The sequence below is a fragment of the Chrysochloris asiatica genome, unplaced genomic scaffold, assembly GCF_000296735.1.
Source record: "Chrysochloris asiatica unplaced genomic scaffold, ChrAsi1.0 scaffold00010, whole genome shotgun sequence".
In the NCBI taxonomy this organism is placed as follows: Eukaryota; Metazoa; Chordata; class Mammalia; order Afrosoricida; family Chrysochloridae; genus Chrysochloris; species Chrysochloris asiatica.
In genome coordinates, this window is record NW_006408528.1 from 27013001 (window position 1) to 27035380 (window position 22380).

The window sequence follows — 22380 nt, forward strand, 5'->3', positions numbered from 1 at the left end:
GTCCTCAAACTGACATTTTTGCTCTTTAATACTTTAAAGAGATCTTATGCAGAAGATTTGCCTAATGTAATGCATTGTTTAATTTCTTAACTGCTGCTTCCATGAGTGTTGATGGTTGGTCTGAGCAAAATGAAATATTTGACAACATCAGTCTTTTCTTCATTTATATGGATGTTTTTTATTGGTCCAGTGGTGAGGACTTTTGTTGTCTTTACAATGAGATGCAACCCAAACTGAAGGCTGGGTCTTGGTTTGATATTCATCTGTAAGTAGTTTATGTTCTCTTCACTTCCAACAGCCAAGGTCGTATCATTTGCATATTGCAAGTTGTTAATAAGTCTTCCTCCAATCCTGATGCCACATTTTTCTTAATATAATCCGTCTTCTCAGATTATTTGCTCATCATACAGATTGAGTAAGTATGGTGAAAGAATACAACCTTGGCACACACTTTTCGTAATTTGAAACCATTTGGTGTTCCCTTGCTCTGTTGGAGCAATGCCTATTAGTCTATGTACAGTTTCTTCATGAGCACAAATAAGTGTTCTGGAATACTCATTTTCCACATGTTGTCCATAACTTGTCATGATCCACACAATCAAAAGCCTTTGCATAGTCAATAAAGCACAGATAAACATCTTTCTAGTATTCTCTGCTTTCAACCAAGACCAATCTGACTTCAGCAATGATAACCCTTCTTAATCCAGCTTGAACCTCTGGATATTCTCTGTCAATATATGGTTGCAGCCATTTTGTATTATCTGGTCAGACAGCAACTGGAGGATCTTGAGACTATGGCCCTGGACCATCCTTCAAATCTGGAAAAGAATTCACCCTCATGATCCAACTTGCAGTCTAGTAGTTGTTGCTGTTGTTAGGTGCCATCAAGTTGGTACCCACCAATAGTGACCTTACGCACAGCTGAACGAAACACTGCCTGATCCTAGGCCAACCTCACTACTGTTGCCACACTTGAGTCCATCCATGCTGCAACTTGGCCAATCCATCTCATTGGGGGTCTTCTTCTTTTTCTCTGACCCTCCACCTTACCAAACATGATATCCTTCTCCAGTGATTGGTCCCTCCTGACAACATGTCGGAAGTATGAAAGATGAAGTTTGGCCATCTTGGCCTCCAAGGAGCACTCTGGTTGCACTTCTTCCAGCACGTATCTGTTGGTTCTTTTGGCAGCCCATGGCACTTTCAATATTCTCCTCCAACACCATAACTCCAACAGTCTTCCTTATTCACTGTCCAGCTTTCACATATAAGGGAAGAACAATACCAGTTGGATATGATCACGATGATGGAAATGGCAGCCATCCAAAATCAAAGGGGCATCATGAACCTAAGGATAAAAATGAGAAGGGATGGGAAGGTGGGTGGAATGGAAATAGTAACCACAAGGAGGAAATGGGATTACTGTTTTTCCATTGAGTGGACTGCAATCATTGAGCAAAAGTGTATTATTTATTATATGTAAAATTGATCATTTTGTGTGTAAACCTTCACTCAATTCACAATAAAAAGTTTAATAAATAAATAAAAGAAGTAGCTATTCATGTTGTTCTTCTCAGACTGTCTTATTCAGGAAGCTATGCTGAAATCTGTCCACCATGGGATTGTTGTTAAGTGCTGTGGAGTCTGTTATGACTCATAGTGACCCTGTAGAGAATTTATGAGGAGCAGCTGGTGGGTATAAACTGCCAACCATGTTGTTTGCAGTCCAGTTCTGATTCTGCCCTGCTAGTATTTGAAATACCAATGGAATAGTTTCTTGTATCACAGCAACACACAAGTAACTACATTTCAACAAACTGACAAATGAGTGATGGTGACATATATTTTGTTGTTGTTGTTGTTAAGTACCATGGAGTTGGTTCTGACTCACAGCGACCCTGCACAGGGTTTCTGAGGCTGTAAATCTTTACAGGAGCAGAATACCTCATCTTTCTCCCGTGGAACTGTTGGTAGTTTCGAACTGCTGTCCTTGATTGAGGTTGGCAGCCCGACTTGTAACCACTACGCTACCAGAGCTCCTTGGTAACATATACTAGTATACATAAAATATACATTGTTGTTGTTGTTGTTAAGTGCCATCGAGTTGATCCCGACCCATAGCGACCAGTATACACAAAATAAAATACATTTTGAAATTACAGAAAATATTTGCAGTGATGATGACTATGGTTTTTTAAAGCCCCTGTAAACATCTATATTTTTATTTGTCTATATTATAAACTTAGTATTATAATAGCAATGTTGTTGTTGTTGTTGTTAAGTGCCGTCGAGTCGGTTCCGACCCATAGCGACCCTGTACAGAGTGCCTTTCTTTAATTGCTAAAGACTAGCATCAGTATTTATTTTCTCATTGTTTCTCTGACTATATATGAATATTGTAAAGGTAAAAACTTAACTCATTTAATATTTAACCTTGGAGGCAGAATATGCATAGTCAGGCCTTCAGAAGAATAACTCTTATAAGACTTACTGCTATGACTGGCTAAACTATTTTCATCTAGTAAAAGTCAAGTTATGACAGTGATATAGTATGCTTTAAGGTTTTATATAGCTTCAGGAATCCTTGCTTAATTTATTTCTAGATTGCTACTCAATTTTAAACGTTGTAAGTAATACAATGATATGACTATTAAAGAACATGGAGTGCTGATCCCTTTTTTTTTTTTTAGCCCAAAAAGAGAATACTTTCTAATTAAATTTCTGAAGACAGCGATAGAAAATCTTTGGGATTATTTTTGGTAAAGTATGCAAAAAAATGTGACCTACAGATTTTTACATATTCATTTCAAATTACCTGTTTGAATAATATGACTCAAAATTAATGAAATTCCTTATGTTACAAACTGAATTCATTTCAGAATCCTATTAAATCCATCAAATCCTGTCCATTTCTTCCAATAGTTTTAGTTTCTTACTGCCTCTAGGTTTAATTTTTTCCAGTGTAGTTCACCACAGTCTGCTAGAATCTCTTAAAATAGCTGGTATTTCTCTTTTACAGAAACCTTCACTGAATCTCAATTTGTTTAGTAAAGTGTGTAAGTTTCTTTATTTGCCATCCAGTAGAATTTCGGCTGTCCTCATCAGCTTATTTACTACTATCCCTTTACAGTCAAGCAATATATTTATTATTTAAATTATCTTATTCATCTTTTTCCCTGATTTAACTAAGTTTATTTCCTTATCTTAATAATTGATTTCTTTGTGATTAAAATAAGTCTTAGTCTGATGTCCTTAACAGTGTACAGTAACTTATTACCACCACAAAAGAAAAAAAAAAATTGTAATTGGTGTTTCTATGATGTCAATTAATGACCATAAATCTTATTGATAAAACATGAATGTGTCTTGCATTCCTAATTTATTGATGCATAGGAAAATTCCTATAGCTCTCTCTTCTTAATTTCTACATGATAGCTTTCCTTCTCTTTGATTTTATCACTTTACTACATACTATACAACCTCACTGTCCAGCTTTCGCATGCATATGAAGTTATGGGAAGACCATAGAAGAATTGATGCTTTTGAGTTATGGTGTTGCAGGAGAATATTGAAAGTGCCATGGGTTGCCAAAATAACCAATAGATTCATTTTGGAAGAAGTGCAACCAGAGTGCTCCTTGGAGGCCAAGATGGCCAAACTTCATCGCTCATATTTTGGACATTTTGTCAGAAGGGACCAGCCACTGGAGAAGGATATCATGCTTGGTAAGGCAGAGGGTCAGAGAAAAAGAGGAAGACCCCCAACGAGATGGATTGGCTAAGAGGCAGCATTGATGGACTCAAGCGTGGCAACATTAGTGAGGTTGACCCAGGATTGGGCAGTGTTTTGTTCTGCTATGCATAAGGTTGCTATTGGTTGGTACCCACTCGATGACACCTAACAACAACAACAGTACAGCCTCAGACACCCTATACCCTATGAGTCAGAATCGACTCAATGGCACTTAACAACAGCTATATATTATAACTTTCTTGAAATGTACCTTGTTTTTCCCTACTTATATGTGAGTTCCTAGATGGAATAAGCCTTTCACATATATTCTTCATGTGATATATACCTAATAGATATATACATGAAAGAATTGTCATGTAATTATCATGATTTTTCATCATAGAAATAATAATTTCAAAATTAATTTTATGACAGTTAGTCAAAATGTCCACTGTATGGACACAGTAGCAGCAACAAGAAACTCAAACATAGCAATTGTAAAGATGGTACAAGACTGGGCAGTGTTTCATTCTGAATAGGACTGCTGTATGTTGGAACTTACTCGATGTCACCTAACAACAACAATAACAATCAAAGTGTGAAGTGAGAATAAAGAGGTTTGGCCTTATTATTTTAGTCACACTGGAAATCAGTCGTTTAGCCATGGAACTGAGCATAGAAAAATATATATAAATTGATTTCAAAATAGCAATTAAAAATGTTAACTTAATATGGATGGAAAGTTAAGCAAAACATTTGAGCTAGCCAACAAGGATCTCAAGAAAATATTCTTGATATCTTATATATCGGAGTTTGGGTACGGCACTGTAGGATAAGTTGTCGACCCCAAGGTAAGTCTTAGCTGCAAGGTCAGAAGCTCAAGCTCACTAGTTCCTCCTCAGAAACCCTATACAGGGTCACTATGGGTCAGAACTAACTCGATGGCACATCACAACAATAACAATCTTTTAGAAGTAGGTTGCCAGGCTTTATCTCTGAGTTGCCTTTAGGTGGGTGTGAATTATTAACCTTTTCGTTAGCAACCCAGAGCTTAACCGTTTGGACCACCTAGGAACTTCATTATTATTATTGTTTTTATATCATTTAAACTTTAGATATTAGGATAAAATTCATACTCTATTTCACTTATTAGGTTACATAAAATGCTTCTCTTTTGCCATTTAGGATAAATCTTGGTACACCTTTAAGCTGTGATGACCCAATAAGATCTGCAATGCAAAGCTGTTACGTGCCCTGGAGTTAAGGCAACTCAGAGACAAAACCTGGAAATCTGCTTCCAAAAAGTTGTTATTGTTAAATGTCATTGAGTCAGTTCTGACCCATAGCGACCCTGTATAGGGTTTCCTAGGAGCAACTGGTATGCTTGAACCACCTACCTTGCAGTTCAAACCAACTTTGCGGTCCAGTGCATTAACCCACAGTGCCACACCAGGACGCCAAAAGATTAAGACCTTGAAAATCTTATGGAATGTGGTTCTATTCTGTACACTTGGGGTCACTGTGAGTCAGAATAGACTTGATGGCAACTAACAACAACAGGAAAACAATGAGTATACCACCTTGAAATAATAATTTTCTCAAAACGTTCCTTTTAACAATAATTGTGTGCTGTTTTTCTTATAGGCTTTAAGTAGCAAGAGATTACAACTTTGCAAGAATGATTTAACAGGAAAATCCAGTTAAAATAACCATATTTTTCTAATTACTAGAATTTCCAATGGGCTAAAACCTATATCCCTGGTATTTATATTTAAAAAAAAATTAACTTATTTATGTAAAGACCTAGCCCTAGTAAGTAAACACCTGCATTTGATATTTTTGAATCCATGTGACAAAATTGCACAGTGATGAAACTATCTGTATGTGTTTTTTTGTTTTAAATAGAGGCCAGACTTTTCATAAAAATATCCTAAGATATGACTCAGCCAAGTAATAGTTTTTAAATCATAGCATAGGCTAGCATCAATTTCTGTAGGTATGATGGAACTTCTTTCTACAAAGATTGTTCAACAGTCTTGTGTTGAGGTTTTAGTATTTTACTTAAGGAATCAAATTAGTTTCTTTCCTATGACTTTTATATATACAATAGCCATAGTTCACTTCAGAGCAGCTTAGACATGAGATTAAAAAGATAATAATATTGGATTATCATACACGTAAAAAAACTAATGTTTTGTAGGAAACATTCTACTGAAGTTAAATAATTGATTTCTATCTTCATTCTTTTAGATCAGCAAGTAAGAACTAATAGCTTATTGCAAAAACTGTATATATATATATATATATATATATAGAGAGAGAGAGAGCAGTATTTTTAATGTCTCCAGACAAATTGAAGGCATGAAACTTAGAGTTCTGATAGCATTCTAGAACAGTAAGTGGTTTTTGTCTCTAATTTAAATTTAGCAACTGGGAGGTATGAGAGTGTGGAATGGTTGGTTTGTTTTATATGAAGGGGCATCAAGAAGTTTGTGGGAAAATGGAATTAAAAGACAATGGAATTCTTCCATGAGCTTTTTGAAGTCGCCTTGTATGACCTTTTTAGCCATGGTCTTGTAACTCCCTCCAAATGATTGGGTGAGACTATACAAATAAAATGCATGTGGCCCATCAAGAGGATTGGACAATTTGATGTTGTTGCAAATAAGGCACATAACACTCTTATGGGGGTGGGACATGAAAATAAGATGTATTGCAACTGTAATGAGGAGACTGATCAGTTTTGCCATCCCACTAGGCTTAAAATGAGACATCCCAGAGGTGGACAGTGGGGGGCGACCAAGAAAAAAAGATGGGTGTCCTTCGAACTCAGGGTCCCTGCTGAAAACCTCCTAAACCCAGGAGACAGACAGCTGTAATACCAGAGACCATAAGAAGCCGCATCAGAGGCAGCTGAGTGAGGTGTCTGGCAGGAGACAACACCATGTGAGCTTCCTGGCCCATTGAGAAAGAGAGCTGAGTTCCTTTGTGCACTTGGCTTGATGTTGGAGTGGGGTGCCTCTGGGAACTTGGTGGAACTTACAAGCTTTATAGTACTTGCTCAAGCATAGCAGAGGCCAAGCCAATCCAATAGGCCCAAGGGACAAAGGAACAAGAGGCTGAGTAACCCATGGGCACAGCTTAGAAAAGACTGTCCTGAACACAAAACTGTATCCTGCATCATTTCTGATCCCGAAATGTAACTTGTTACTTCCCTGATAAACCCCATAGCTGTGAGTATGGCTTTTGAGTTACATGACCACTGTAATGAATTACTGTATGCAGCAGAGAAATAGAGAGTGTCATGGGAGGGACAGTTGGTATCAGATTGGTAAAAAGGTTGGAAGGTGGAGGTGTGTATGAACTCTGCTTCATGGCTATCAGCTTGGGCAGTTGCTACTAATTGTCTTTCTTCCTTCTAAAGTAAGAGGAAGTCTGATCCTCATGCCATCCCATTCTGACATCAGTGTAAAAACTATTTTAAAATAGAATTTTTCAAAAGACAAGGCAACCAATGAATACTATTTTTATGACCCTCCAACCCTAGCAGAATGGATAATTATTAAGTAATAACAATTAGAATCATTTATTTATTATAATACTTTTTTTTTTAAAGGTCAGCATACATCAACAAGCAAGGAATTCTGAAATCTTATTAAATATAAGCTGTGCTCTATATAATCATTTATCATGTGTTCTTATCAGAGAGTAGGTTTTTACACTTTAGTTTGCAAAATATTAATTTGAATGTTTACCAAAAGTCCAATTTCTCTTTTCCCACCTCTGGGATTCTCATGAAATAATTTCAGTGCACTTCTAGGAGTTCATATGTTTAAGGAACACTTTAGTTGGTTTGATTCAGGTGGCCCTCAGCGTCTACACTGAGGAATTAAGATGTAAGGAAATGTTTTATCAGTAAATCTGAAAACTCTGGGGAAAAGGTACCAAACAACAATTTGATCCTGTAAGTGCTCATTACCCAAATGTATATGGCAATGTGAATGTTATTAAGAATTGAGTTATTTTCTAAATCCTAAAATAGAAACATAATTTGAACAAGTGATTCTTGAAAATTCTATTGGTACCCTGTACAGCTCTTAGCTTGGTAGGTAGAGCTACATTTGATATAAATCAAGATATTGTTGTTAAGTGCCGTCGAGTTGGTGCTGGCCCTTAGCGATCCTGTGTAGGGTTTCCAAGGAGTGACTGGTGAGCTTGAACCACCAACCTTGCAGTTCAAATGGCTTTGCAGTCTGGCTCATTAACCCACAGCGACATACCTGGACTTCAAATCAAGATATTAGAGGGTCTAAATTATAAAAGAACGTTTGACTCATTGGTTATAAAATTTAACAACAAAAACTTAAAAAAATATATATTAAATTTAAAAGTATTTTGATAAATTTATGATTTTTGTTGTTAAGTGCCCTCAAGTTGGTTCTGCCTCATCAACCTGTATAAAGTTTCCTAGGAGCAGCTGGTGGGTATGAACAGCCAACTTTGCATCTAGCAGTCAAGTGTTTATCCTACAGTGCCACACCAGGACTCCAAATTTATGATAGGAATATAAATTTTGAAAGGACTCATTTTGAAAAATTGTATTATTTGAAAGAAATGTATGTGTTTCTCCCCTAAAATCAATGTTATTTACCCCACATCAATCTTTAATACACAGTTTTTCTTTTGCTTTTTTTTCTTTCTGTTTTTGTTTTATTTTTTATATGGAGAGGAGAACAAGTTGCTCATCTCTAGAGATTTCTCAAAAGCTTTTCTAAATCACCACTATTTCCTCCATTTATAACAGTAACTCAACTTCCCTCTCTATATGGGGCAAAATGCAAACGTTTAACCTTGGCAAATGCACCAAAACAGATACAGATTGTAACATATTTAATCTGTTCATTGCTGTTTTATTTGCAGATTCAAGAATGGCTTTGCCTCAATTGCCAGACCCAGAGAGCGATATCAGGACAGCTTGGAGATATGGATAAAATACCATCTTCACAGTCAGGAGCAAAAGCATCATCCACACCTGTCCCTACAGAGCAACCATCTCAGAAAATGGGGATAGCTGTCCAAGTAAAAGAAAAAAAGATAGAGCAAGAGGTAAAAAAAGAAGCTGAAAAAGTCGTACCAGAAGTAAAAGAAACACCATCAACTGAAAAAACTCCTTCCAAAGCAACCGCTGATCAAAAACAGGAAGAGAGTAAGCTAGGGAAATACAAATCTTCAGCCCCTGAAGGAAAAAAGCCAAAGCCTGAAGACAAAAGGCCATCTCTTGATGAAAAAATGCCAATCTCCAAAGACAGAACGTCAGCCCCTGAAGACAAAAAGCCTGCCTCTGAAGACAAAAAGTTACCTCCAGAAGCAAAAATATCAGTTCTACAGGAGGAACAGAAGCATGACTTACATACAGCACAGGTACAAATTGCTGAAGAAAAGCTGCAAGGCATAGTGGCTCCTAAAGTATTGCAAGAAGAGACTAAGGTGGAAGATGGACCATCTGGAAAACCTCAGATGCATAAGGAAGATGATGTAACAACCCAAAAAATGAAAGAACAGACACAAGCAGCATTCATAGCAAAATCTGATCAGGTGGAACCTGGGAAAGAAAAAACAGTAAGTTATGCTTTTGTAACTTAGTACATACAGTCTTTTATATGTAACTTATTGATATATTTTCTGTCCAAGTAAACAAGCTGTTTAATGGTAATTATGTACATGAAGGCCTTCAATCAATGAATGGCATTTTCAGAGAAGTATAACAATTATTTACTGTAATAAGAACTTTGATCTCTTGAGAGCTTAGTTAATCAAATTTACATATGTCATGGTGGTACACTGCGTTTTTTTCTCCTTTTATGTCTATCAAATAAATTATCAAAGTAATCAGTTTTTCTTAGTTTTAAGCTTTTCTTTTTCTTCCCCTGCTTTGAACATAAAATTAGTTTCTCCCTTAACATTGAATCGTTTGTGTCTCTCATATAAATTTCTATTCATTTAGCAAATTGGTTTCCATTAATTCATCAGATCTCTTCTCCATTGAAGGTCTTTTCAGCCATGTTGTTGTTAAGTGCTATCAAGTTGGTTCCAACTCATAACAATCCTATATTGGGTTTCTGAGGCTTTTAAAAACTTTGCAGAGTCAGAAGCCTCATCGTTCTCCCCCGGAGTGGTAGGTAGGTTCGGACCATTCACTATCCAGTGCTTAGCCTATGGAGCCACCTTGCTCCCCACGGTCAACCATTGTTGTTGTAAGTGCCATGAAATCAGTTCCAATTAATAGGGACCCTGTATTGGGTTCCCAAGGAGCAGCTGGTAAGTTTGAACTGCCGACCTTGTGGGTGACAGTCCAGTGTGGATCCTATAGTACCACACTATAGTCAGCCATAGAAATGATTCAATAATTGGTATAAAAAATAGTATGGCTAAAGTTCAGAACAAAAATTATTACTAAACTTAGTAGTTTATATACTGAATGGAGTCTTGGTGTGGCACTATAGAATCAGGACTGAACTGGGAACCACAAGGTTAGCAGTACAAACCACCAGTTGCTCCTTGGAAACCTTCTACAGGGTCACTCTGAGTTGGTACTGATTCAACAGCAGTTAACAACAACAACATACATGGTGTGCCACTGTGGGATAAGTTCTGAATTACTAACTGCCAGGTCAGCAGTTCAAACCTATCTGTTTCCACTCTTTGGAAACTCTATAGAGGGTTTCTGTGGGTCAGAGCTGACTCTATGGCACCTAACAACAACATACCAAATATTTAGCATGGTTATAATTCAACATACTGGGTTTTACTATGAGTTTTGTTCATTAAATTTAAGGGGTACTTCTAATCCAAGCATAATCTGGAATACGTTGCATATATATGTATACATCAATCTGTTTAGTTATCTTCTGTAAATGTTTACAGCCCTCAGAAACACTGTAGGACAGTTCTATTCTGTCATAAGGGGTCACTATGAGTAAGAAAGGACTCTATGGCAGGGGGCTTTGGTATACACACACAGATTATATCTCTATCTATCTCTGTCTATCTATCTATCTATCTATCTATCTATCTATCTATCTATCTATCTATCTATCTATCTATCTATACACACATATACAGCTATCGGTCAGAACAGTTTCAACAGCACTTAACAACAACAACATTTATATTTAAAGACACATACATATGTAGGAATACTGTTGTTAAGTGCCATTGATTCAGTTCCAATTCATAGCGACTCTGAGGTTAAATCAACCTTACAGTCCTGTGTGTGTGCCTTCTGCTTCTCTTTCATCTTCTCATTGGCCCTTCTCAATTTTACTTTAATTATCTCCATGGTTTTTCTTTCCTCAGTCTCTGAACAGTGATGTTTTCCTTTGAGTTCCACCTTCTTCCTTTAAGACATCTTCCATGAGTTATATCTAAACCCACTTGTACAACATGTATAATTCCCTTCCCTCTTCTGAGTGGCTGACCTGCATGTTCAGAGTAATGTGAAGTTTTTTTCTTTCCTGCCCTTTGCTTCCCACATCCAATTTATCACACTCTTGTCCTATAACTTCTATTCCTAAGGACAACACTCTGTTTATGGACTTCATGACCTTCTTACAAAATAAAAATCATAGATCACCGTGCTTTTTACAGCTCACCTTTCTGGTAATGAGTTATCAGCTCGTTGCCAGGGTTCAAATAACGTAACTCCATCACTCAGACATTTCTAAAATTCTCTATTGTTTGTTAAATATAAACACATCGCCAAGTATTTTGATCATGTACTGTTATCAATACTTTCATTTTAAATCTTCAAAATGTAAAATTTATACATCAAATATGTTCACTATTTTACTAATATATTATTCATATTCTAAAACATTTATAAAATAATAGAGAATTAAAATCCATAGAATAAGATAGTTATGATATTCAAAGCTATACTCTTAATCACTGCATATAATGCTTCTTTTTTTTGTCTCACCATGATACATTTAGCACAGTGCCTTCTCGTTATTAAAATTATTTATCTCTTAGCAACACCCAGTATAATCCCAAGCACTGGTACAAATATTTTATTTACATATTTTAAATTTTTTATTCATTTATTTGTTATCCACATCATGCATAGTATTATTGTATGGTGTTTATATTTCTTTGTTGTCATTTTTTGTTTCTCTATCCATTCCTGTTTTTCAAAATACATTTGTTGAATAGAATTAAAATATATTCTGAAATATAATAAGAAATTTAAAAGGTGCATGCTTTTTAACTTAATATTTTAAATTTTTACATTGTAACAATTTCTCTCTTTTCCTATTTACTTAAACAAAATACAATAAAACCAGAACAAAAATTCAGTAAGCCAGACATGTGTAAGTCTGAAAGCTGTCAGAAAAGGGGAACTCAAATTATTTTCCATAAAAATAAGCAATAGAAAATTGGTAAGACTACACTCTGTTAAAGGCAGAAAAGTTGCAAGAGACCCACAAGATAGACCCATAAACTTCTAGCTCTTACGGGTTGAAGTCTACAGCTAATATAATAGTATATGATTGGAATACTACAATTCTCTTTAAAGAAATCAAAATCTGACCATCTTTTGCCATGAATTTTTATCATAGAGTCATTGTATATGATGGCTGCATAAACATATGAAGGGATTTCAAAAAGTTCGTGGATAAAATCTATTAAAATGTTAGTAATACTTATATGCACATATATATATGTGTGTGTGAGTGTACTATAAATATTTTGAATTTAGAAAAAAAAATTTGAATCTATTGATTCCATTAACATTTAACGTGTTATCTGTCGTTAGTGCCATTGAGTTGGTTCCAACCCATAGCAAGCCTATGGGCAACGGAATGAAACACTGGTTTGGTCCTGCACCATACTAACAACTGTTATTTTTAAATCCATTGCTGCTGTTACTGTGTCCATTCATCTTATCCGGGGGTGCAAACACCATGCAAGCGCCATGTTTGATTTCCCCTTGGCTTTACAAGAGGGAACGAGAATCAAACTCAAAATTAGCCCAAGGCTGATCCCTATGAAACAGAGGTCAGACATACTTCCACTCTGCAATCTTCTATTCCTTATTCTGATACCAACCATTCCTCCCACAGCACTCTCTGCTTCACAACTGGGTTCAATAATCCATTGCAATGGCCACAGAGAACTCATAGCAATACTCATGATTATGGAAGTGAACAGTGTACAATTTGGAATCATAAAAATTCAGGACACAGTAGTTCTTCATTCAGGAATTCTTTTCTGCCATATTGCAAGCACACCTGACTCTTATCTTGGCCACTCAGACATGTGGCCCTTTGACCTCTACCCTATCCAGGCAAATGTTGCAAAACTCTTTTAACCAGTTTATGGATTCAAAAGGTCACATTCTGCAAGCCAGTCACCTGCCCTTTAGCACTCAGCCTTACTCAGTCCATGGGCCTAGAGCCCAATGTTGTTCTGTCTCTCCGTGTCACGACGTTTGCTGTCCCCTCCGCTATTGCAGATTTTTTAGGTAGGGATCTCATGCTCCACTAATGCTCTTCCTTTTTGATGGGCCTGGGATCATCTGGTTCTGCTTCTGAGATGGCTCCTTTTAAACCTAGCTGGATGGCAAAACTAACAAACCTCAGCCTTAGAGTCCTGTATACCTTATTTGCATGGTCCCACCCAATCACTTGTCAAGTCCTGGTGTGGCACTGTAGGATTAGCACTTGACAACAAAGTTGGATTTAACCTAAATGTCAGCAGTTCAAACTCACCAGCAACTTCTTGGAAACCCTATACAGGGTCACTATGAGTTGGAACTGACTAAATAACACTTAGCAACAACAAACCCAATCACTTCGGGGAAATTAAGACACTGTATAGAAAGGTCATATGAAATAAATTCAGGGTACTGCAGGTGGCCAAGTGGCAGCATCAATGCACTCAAGCGTGGCAACAGTAGTGAGGTTGGCCCAGGATCAGGCAATGTTTCGTTTTGCTGTGCATAAATGGTCACTATGAATCGGTACCGACTCGATGGCACCTAACAACAACCACAGGGGTCTTCCTTTTATTCACTGACCCTCCATTTTCCCAAGCATAATGTCCTTCTCTAAGGAACTGGTCTCATCTGATAATATGTCCAGAGTACAAGAGATGAAGTTTTGCCATTCTTGATTCTAAGGAACATTCTGGCAGTACATCTTCCAAGACAAATTTGTTAGTTCTTCTGGCATTTCATGGTACTTTCAATGTACTTAGTAGCTTCATATTCATCTTTTAAATAAGTATACAATCACACACTGTGAAAGTAATGGAAAGAAAACTTTCAATCTTTTACTCCTGGAGTTATAGAAAATTAGGAGGAAGTGAATTCAATTATGCCATTCTCACATGAATCATCTGATTAAATTTCTCTGGATTTACAGCACTCCAGACACTCTTTTGAAAATTGAATTAGAGTGAACAAGACTCTATTTACACATCGTGTTTTACATTTGTATCTGTTCTGCCCAATTCTATTTGGCCCATTTTTGACTACTCAGGAAGCATTGTTAATAAAGCAGTGGTTGTTGGTGGTAAATCTGAATATTACTCTTGCACCAGTACCTACCTAGCTCCCCCCTCCTCCCCCAACCCCCAGATATCTCACAAAAGAGAGTGGATAGCGGTAGGAAAGAATGAAACAATGGAGGGAGGTCTAAAAGAAGGGAATAAAGAAGGAAGAAGCACAGCTATCAGTGCCTCATATGTGGATTTCTATAAAGGGAGTCCATATATGCAAACAAAGCATGTTTAAGCCTGCCTTTGTGATTGGTGGATGGCTGAAGACAAAGTCTCTCAGTAATACACTAGGCTTGGTCTCATTAGGGTGCCTTCAAAAAAATATGTTCTAATCAAAACAATGGCTCCTGAGGAGATCTTCTGGACAAGTTAAATTCAAAATAGAGAGGTCAACTCAGAAGGTTATGGTGACTATGTTTGCAACCCCAACAAAGGATGTATTACCCTATAACTAATCCTGGGATTACTTAAAGGGTAATCACAGGAACTTATTATGAAGAAGTTTTAAGAATACTGAAAACTTTATTGGTGATAAAAAGACCAAGATAGTTCCACCAAGGATATCATTTTTTTTCCATCTCAAGAGTGCCCCTGCTCATTCTTCAAGGGTAACAAGGATTTTCTTATGAGAATTTCATTGTGAAACCTTGCTCCTAGAGTCCTGATTTTGTCCCATCAGATTTCTTTTTGTTCACAAAATTCATCATGGTTAAGGAATGTGATTTGAGTTCCTTGCATATGTCAAAACTGCCATTTGATGTAATATAAATCAGAGCATCCAGAATTCTTCCAGAAAGGCTAGAGGTATGAAACATCTCTTTCAGAAGGGTATAGACCAAATGGAGGATATGTTAAGAAACAATGGCTTCACCTATTTTTATTTAATAAAGGTTTTTATTATTTTGTAGCTATACTTTTTGACTTAGCCTTATATAGTTAATGTACCTTTCTATATATATATAAAAAAATTAAACATTTAAAGATATTCTAAAGCATCTTTAACATAATAATATAGTAACAGTAATGTTTTGATGTACCCCCCAAAAAAGCATCTGCTTTTTATCATGAACCACTCTATAACTTAAACATTTTAATATAATAAACATTACGGGGGTTGGTTCATAACTATGAGTTGTACGTAACACTGACAGTCATGACATGGACAAGCATGAGCAGATGAAGAAATGGAACATAAAAGGGGTGGTAGTGCAGGCACTTTGATATTTACATTTATTAGTCTTCTGTCTAATGTCTATTAATTTCCTTTTGTAACATTATGTATGTCTGACCCTAATCTTACGTTGGTAAAATGTCAACAGAACCTTCAGCTTCCATCATATAAAACTATTATTTCTAATGAACTGCTGCCTACATATATATGAATATGTATAGTTTTGTCACATTCGTTTTTTATCATTCTTTACTATGACTTTTTACATAATACTTTATTGTGACTGGTGAGAGCTTATACAACAAACTCAAGTTCCCATTGGACAATTTATCTACAATTTATTAAGTGACATTAGTTATATTTTTCACAATGAGCCAACAGTCTCTTTGTGTGTTTGATTCAGCTGTGGATGTTAGCCGTGTTCTGGTTATTCTGTTACATTATTATGGATTAGAATATGGTGGTGGTCTAGTGTGCCATTGAGTCAGTTCCAACTCGTAACAGCTCTGTACAGGGTTTCCAAAGCTAAAAGCTGAAAGCCTCATCTTTCTCCCGCGGAGCAGCTGGTGGATTCAAACTACTGATCTTTAGGTTAGCGGCCCAACTCTTAACCCACTACACTGTTTTGTGGTTAGCGGTCTAGTGTGTATCCTACAGTATATTCCAGGACTTTCTTACAGTTGTTGGTAAGTGCTTTAGAGATGGTGCCGACTCATAACGACCCTATATAGGGTTTCCGAGGAGTGACTTGTGAATTTGAACTGCCAACTGTGCAATTCAAACTGACCTTGCATTCCAATGCATTATCCCACAGCACTACACCAGGACTCCCCATAGTAGGAAACTGGAAATCCAAACTAAAGGCACAGAGTTGTTTGTTCTTTGCTGGCTCTGGGAGAAGATCCTTGTCCCCTTCAGCCTCTGTACCCTAGCATTCATTGATTCCTTGGCAATCCTCATATGGCATCTATTTCATCTTCTTATACTACTCTCTGTTTGTGCTTTCTTGTCTCTATGTGTTTGCTGTACCATATAATCCATAGTGATTGGGTGATAAGGTTTAGGGAACACCCTACACTGATATAATGACTTCATTAACTTAAATGAAATTCTATTCCAAATGAGAGTATATCAACAGGTATGTTGTTGTTGTTAAGTGCTGTCGAGTCAATTCCGACTCATAGCAACCCTGTATAGGGTTTCCAAGGAGCAACTGGTGATCTTGAACCACCGACCTTGCAGTTCAAATGACTTTGCAGTCTGACATATTAGCTCACAGTGCCACATCAGCAGGTATAGGGGTGAGGAGTCTTCAAAATATGAAAAAGCAACCATTCCTCCCACAACCCTCCCTACTCCACTGGGTTCAGTAATTCATTGCAATGGCTACACTGAACTCAAAGACAATATTCAGTTATAAGGTTTATTAGGGAAATTGTTGTTGTTGTTAAGTGCCGTCAAGTTGGTTCTGACCCATAGCGACCTGGTATAGGATTTCCCAGGAGAGGCTGGTGAGCTTGAGCTGCCAACCTTGTAGTTCAAGCCAACTTTGCAGTCCAGCACATTAACCCACCAAGGTTACAATTTGGGCTCAGAAATGCTCAGAGCACAGTTCCAATTAGGACACACCACTGTACCACAAGCCTCAGCTTGAAGGCACTTTGCTCTAGCACTGTGGGTCAGCAAAACTAACTTCCCCACTTAAGTGCCTGGAGGTATTCAATTCTGTGTGCAAGCTTCCTGCCCCAAATCACTAGGTTCTGTGGGCTGAGAACTCCACTGCTCTGCCTCATCCTGTGGTTCTTGGTTCTGCTGCTGCTGCTCCTCTGCTACCCTTTAAGTGTCACAACTTTACTCTCTGGATTGAGGATGCTCGCTCAATGCATAGTGATTGTGGGGTCCAAAGGACACGCTCCACTCCTCGCTCTTCTTCTTTGATGGTAGTGAGATCCCCCTCCTGCTTCTGAGATGGTACATTTTATACCTACAGTAGAGTTCCAAGTTTTTACAATTACAATGAATTCTGCTAACATCCACAGCTAAATCATATCATCCTATCAATATCTTTTCCCACTTTCTCTTACTGAGACCCATTAGGAAAAGAGTCATTTGGTGGAAGCTACAAAGACTAAAGCAAGAAGAAACATATTAAACAATTTACTAAACCACAGATTCCAGCACATATTTTGTTGGGACACAATTCAATCCAAAACAGATATATACTGGAATGAATGTAAAGTCAATAACATTTATATTCAAGAACTCTGTAGTTTTGAAAATTAAAGAAGAAAGGAAATTTTTAAAGGAAGAAGAAACAGAAAAACAAAGATGAAACAAAAAACTTTTAAAATTTTAATTAAAAAAAAAAAATTTTCTGCATATGTGTTGTGCAAGTTAGCATCAGTGAAGTCAAAGGAACCTATACGCATATGTCTCCTAAAATGCTGAGATGGTTCAAGATACAAACTTAGTGAAATTGAAGTGGCTTCCTAAACCAGGATTAGATGCAGTCTGCCCTGGTTTTCCTCTGGTTTCTTCATTGCATAGGACTATAGGGCTATTCTGATACTCTCCTTTCAATTTGGAATCTAACTAGATCAGGATTTTGTGTTGTTTGTTTCCTGCTTCCATTCATGAAAAGTTAGTTACTATACTGCTTATACTTCTTATACTGTTGCTGCAGGATAATGCACTGGATCACAAGGTTGGTTTGACCTGCAAGGTCAGCAGTTCAAACTCACCAGCTACTCCTCAGAAACCCTATACAGGGCCACTATGTGTTGGAACTGACTCAATGGCACTTAACAACAACATATTGCTTAAAGAGAGTTGACTTTCATAAAGTAAGAAGATAAACGATTCACCCACCAAACATTTTGAAAACCAGAAGACATGTATAAGTGATGTTTGTGAAACGCTTTTGAAGTAAGATGCTGAAAATAAGTCAAGAAACAACTCCACCAAAACAATAGCTGCATTTTTCTCTTAGCTGAAATGATGAGTCAGACCAATTATTGCATATATTGCTTAACGTTTATTTTTTCTAAAGATTCATTCCAGTTGGTATAAGATGTTAGTATTAACAACAACATGAAGCATGTAGCATTTTAGAGCTTTTAAGATGCCTTTGTGAAGTATGCCTTATTTAAATTGTTCAGAAATCCTTTGAGGTAGATAGGACATTTATCATTATGGCCATATTACCTGACATTTTTTGTTAAGCAAATTCTCCAACAGCCCATAAGTGTAACCAAACACAAACTCCATCCTCTGATTCTTTTTTATTGTTTTTGTTGTGAGAAAAATAAATTAAGTAGGCAGCGTTCTCCTTAATTATCATTTCTTCACAATTTGAACTCCGTCTGAAAGTCAATAAACTTAGAAACATAATCATATTTTTTAAAGACAATGGTATTGCAGTGTAAAGAGGTATTGTATTAATGGAATAAAGTCAAATGACCTTGAAAATGAGCGTTTAAATTAAACTTAGCATTAAATGAAAACTAGCATTAATATATTTAAACTGTTTTTCATTTTTGTACATTCACTTTTTAAAAAAATATTGTTATATAGTTCACAAAATTCCCATAATGATTTCTCATTTCTTAATAGTTATTTGGAAGTAATGGAAAAGGGCAAATTATTAGTTTAACCATGTTAAGTTGTCCTGTATCTTTTCCTCTCTGCTAGGAAAAGGAAGATGACAAATCAGAAACTTCAAGTTCTCAGCAGCCGAAAAGTCCCCAAGGTCTGAGTGACACAGGATATTCTTCTGATGGAATATCAAGTTCACTTGGTGAAATTCCAAGTCTTATTCCAAGTGATGAAAAGGATTTGCTCAAAGGCCTCAAAAAGGACTCTTTTTCTCAAGAAAGCAGTCCATCTAGTCCCTCGGATTTGGCTAAGTTAGAAAGTACTGTTCTATCCATTTTGGAAGCTCAGACTACTGCACTTGTTGATAAAAAGTCAGAAATGAAATCAGAGCCCTATGGAATTTCTCCAGAGCAACCTAACGAACAACAAAAAACTCAGACTTTTTCTGAAACACTAGAAGTTCCTATTTCAGAAGAGACACTCAAAGAAAGTCCAGAAGTAAAGAAAGACACTTTGAAAAATGATGGCCAACAAGGCATTCCTTCCAGAAAGGACTATAGAGAGAAGTTTGAGTTTGTTGATGACATAACTACAAGAAGACAACCTTATGATTCAGTTGAGGAAAGCAGCGAAAGTGAAAATTCACCTGTTCCTCAGAGAAAACGAAGAACTAGTGTTGGTTCATCAAGCAGTGATGAGTATAAACAGGAAGATAGTCAAGGATCAGGTGAAGAGGAGGACTTCATTCGAAAGCAAATCATAGAAATGAGTGCTGATGAAGATGCTTCAGGTTCTGAGGATGATGAGTTTATTAGGAAACAACTCAAAGAGATCAGCAGTACTATCGAAAGCCAGAAGAAGGAAGAAATGAAAGGGAGAGGAAAAGCAACAACAGGGAAGCATAAGCGACTGACACGAAAAAGTAGCGCAAGCTTTGATGATGATGCAGGGAGACGTCATTCATGGCATGATGAAGATGATGAGACATTTGATGACAGTCCGGAACTTAAATACAGAGAAACCAAAAGTCAGGAGAGTGAAGAACTTGCAGTTGCTGGAGGTGGAGGGCTGCGTAGATTTAAAACAATTGAACTCAACAGCACAATAGCAGATAAGTACTCGGCAGAGTCATCACAGAAAAAAACGACTTTGTATTTTGATGAAGAGCCAGAATTAGAAATGGAAAGTCTGACAGACTCACCAGAAGATAGGTCAAGAGGGGAAGGCTCTTCTAGTCTCCATGCTTCCAGCTTCACTCCTGGTACATCCCCTACATCAGTGTCATCACTTGATGAGGATAGTGACAGTAGCCCAAGTCACAAAAAAGGAGAGAGCAAACAACAACGCAAAGCCCGGCACAGATCACATGGCCCTCTCCTGCCGACTATTGAAGATTCTTCAGAGGAAGAAGAATTGAGAGAGGAAGAAGAATTGTTAAAGGAACAAGAAAAGCAGCGGGAGTTAGAACAGCAACAAAGAAAGAGTTCTAGTAAAAAATCAAAAAAAGACAAAGATGAACTTCGTGCTCAGAGAAGGAGAGAAAGACCAAAGACACCACCCAGCAATCTCTCCCCCATTGAAGATGCTTCTCCAACGGAAGAGTTACGTCAGGCTGCAGAAATGGAGGAGCTCCACAGATCTTCTTGTTCTGAATATTCACCTAGCATTGAATCAGACCCAGAGGGTTTTGAAATAAGCCCAGAAAAAATAATAGAAGTTCAGAAAGTTTATAAATTGCCCACTGCTGTGTCTTTATACTCACCAACAGATGAGCAATCTATTATGCAGAAAGAAGGTAGCCAAAAGGCGTTAAAAAGTGCTGAGGAGATGTATGAAGAAATGATACACAAATCCCACAAATATAAAGCATTTCCAGCTGCTAATGACAGAGATGAAGTGTTTGAAAAAGAGCCTTTGTATGGTGGAATGTTAATAGAGGATTATATTTATGAATCTTTAGTGGAAGACACATACAATGGATCGATAGATGGCAGTTTGTTAACAAGGCAAGAAGAAAATGGATTTATCCAACAGAAAGGCAGAGATCAAAAAATAAGACTTCCAGAACAGATTTATGAAGACCCTATGAAGAAAATTACAGACTTCCAAAAAGAGTTTTATGACTTAGAAAGCTTACATTCAGTTGTGCCTCAAGAAGATATTGTTTCAAGCTCTTATATCATGCCTGAGAGCCACGAGATAGTGGATCTTGGCAGTATGGTAACTTCTACCAGTGAAGAAAAAAAACTATTAGATGCTGATGCTGCCTATGAAGAACTCATGAAAAGGCAACATATGCAGCTAACACCTGGGTCCAGTCCGACCCAGCCCGCCACCAGGGATGATGTGACAGAGTCTACCATGGACTTTGATAGGGTGCCCGATGCATCTTTGACATCAAGCATTCTCTCAGGTGCATCTCTTACAGATTCAACCAGTAGTGCAACACTTTCTATTCCAGATGTTAAAATAACCCAACATTTTTCAACAGAAGAAATTGAGGATGAATATGTAACTGATTATACAAAAGAAATTCAAGAAATAATTACCCATGAATCACTGATTTTGACCTACTCAGAACCGTCAGAAAGTGCTACATCTGTCCCCCCCTCTGACACACCTTCTCTCACATCATCTATTTCTTCAGTTTGTACCACCGATAGCTCCTCTCCCATTACTACCCTGGATAGCATAACCACAGGTTATACAGAGACAATAGATGTAGTAACAAAATTTGAAGATTCTGAGGAAATTTCTTCATCAACTTATTTTCCAGGAAGCATTATTGACTATCCAGAAGAAATAAGTATATCATTAGATAGGACTACCACACAAGATGTTAGGACTAGTGCTCATCATATTACAATTCCCTTATCGGATATGGCACCTTCTATCATAGAATCTATGGGAACTAAACTTGAAGGACCCCTTGCTGACACTCTTTCCACTGACTTATTTATATCTGAAAAAGAGCCAATGAAGAAAGCCAAGAAGGAAACTGGGAATGGAGTTATTCTGGATGTTTTGGATGCTTACAGAGATAAAAAGGAATCTGAAGGAGAATTAACAAAAATTACCATATCTGAAGCTGAATTTGATCAACAACCTTCTTCATTAAAAGCTCTTCCAATGAAGGAGCAGGTTTCAGCCACACGCTTTGTATCTGGAGATGTCTCTAGCCAAACAAAACCTGTGTCTCATTTACCACCTAGCAGTCCTTCTGTTTTCTCCCTTCCAACTAAAACTCGCCCATTCTTCCGAAGTAGTTCTTTGGACACATCAGCACAGCCTCCTCCACCTCCTCCTCCTCCTCCTCCCCCACC

General features: G+C 37.2%; 1 protein-coding gene across 1 annotated transcript in view; it reads left to right on the top strand.

The window, feature by feature from the left end:
* The window catches only part of PCLO (piccolo presynaptic cytomatrix protein), a 483434-nt gene that overhangs the window by 219921 nt on the left and 241133 nt on the right, over window positions 1-22380 (top strand). The window contains exons 5-6 of the mRNA XM_006834340.1: window positions 8653-9351; window positions 19154-22380. Of these exons, the coding sequence (XP_006834403.1) occupies window positions 8653-9351; window positions 19154-22380 (3926 nt within the window). The remainder of the gene's footprint in view (window positions 1-8652; window positions 9352-19153) is intronic.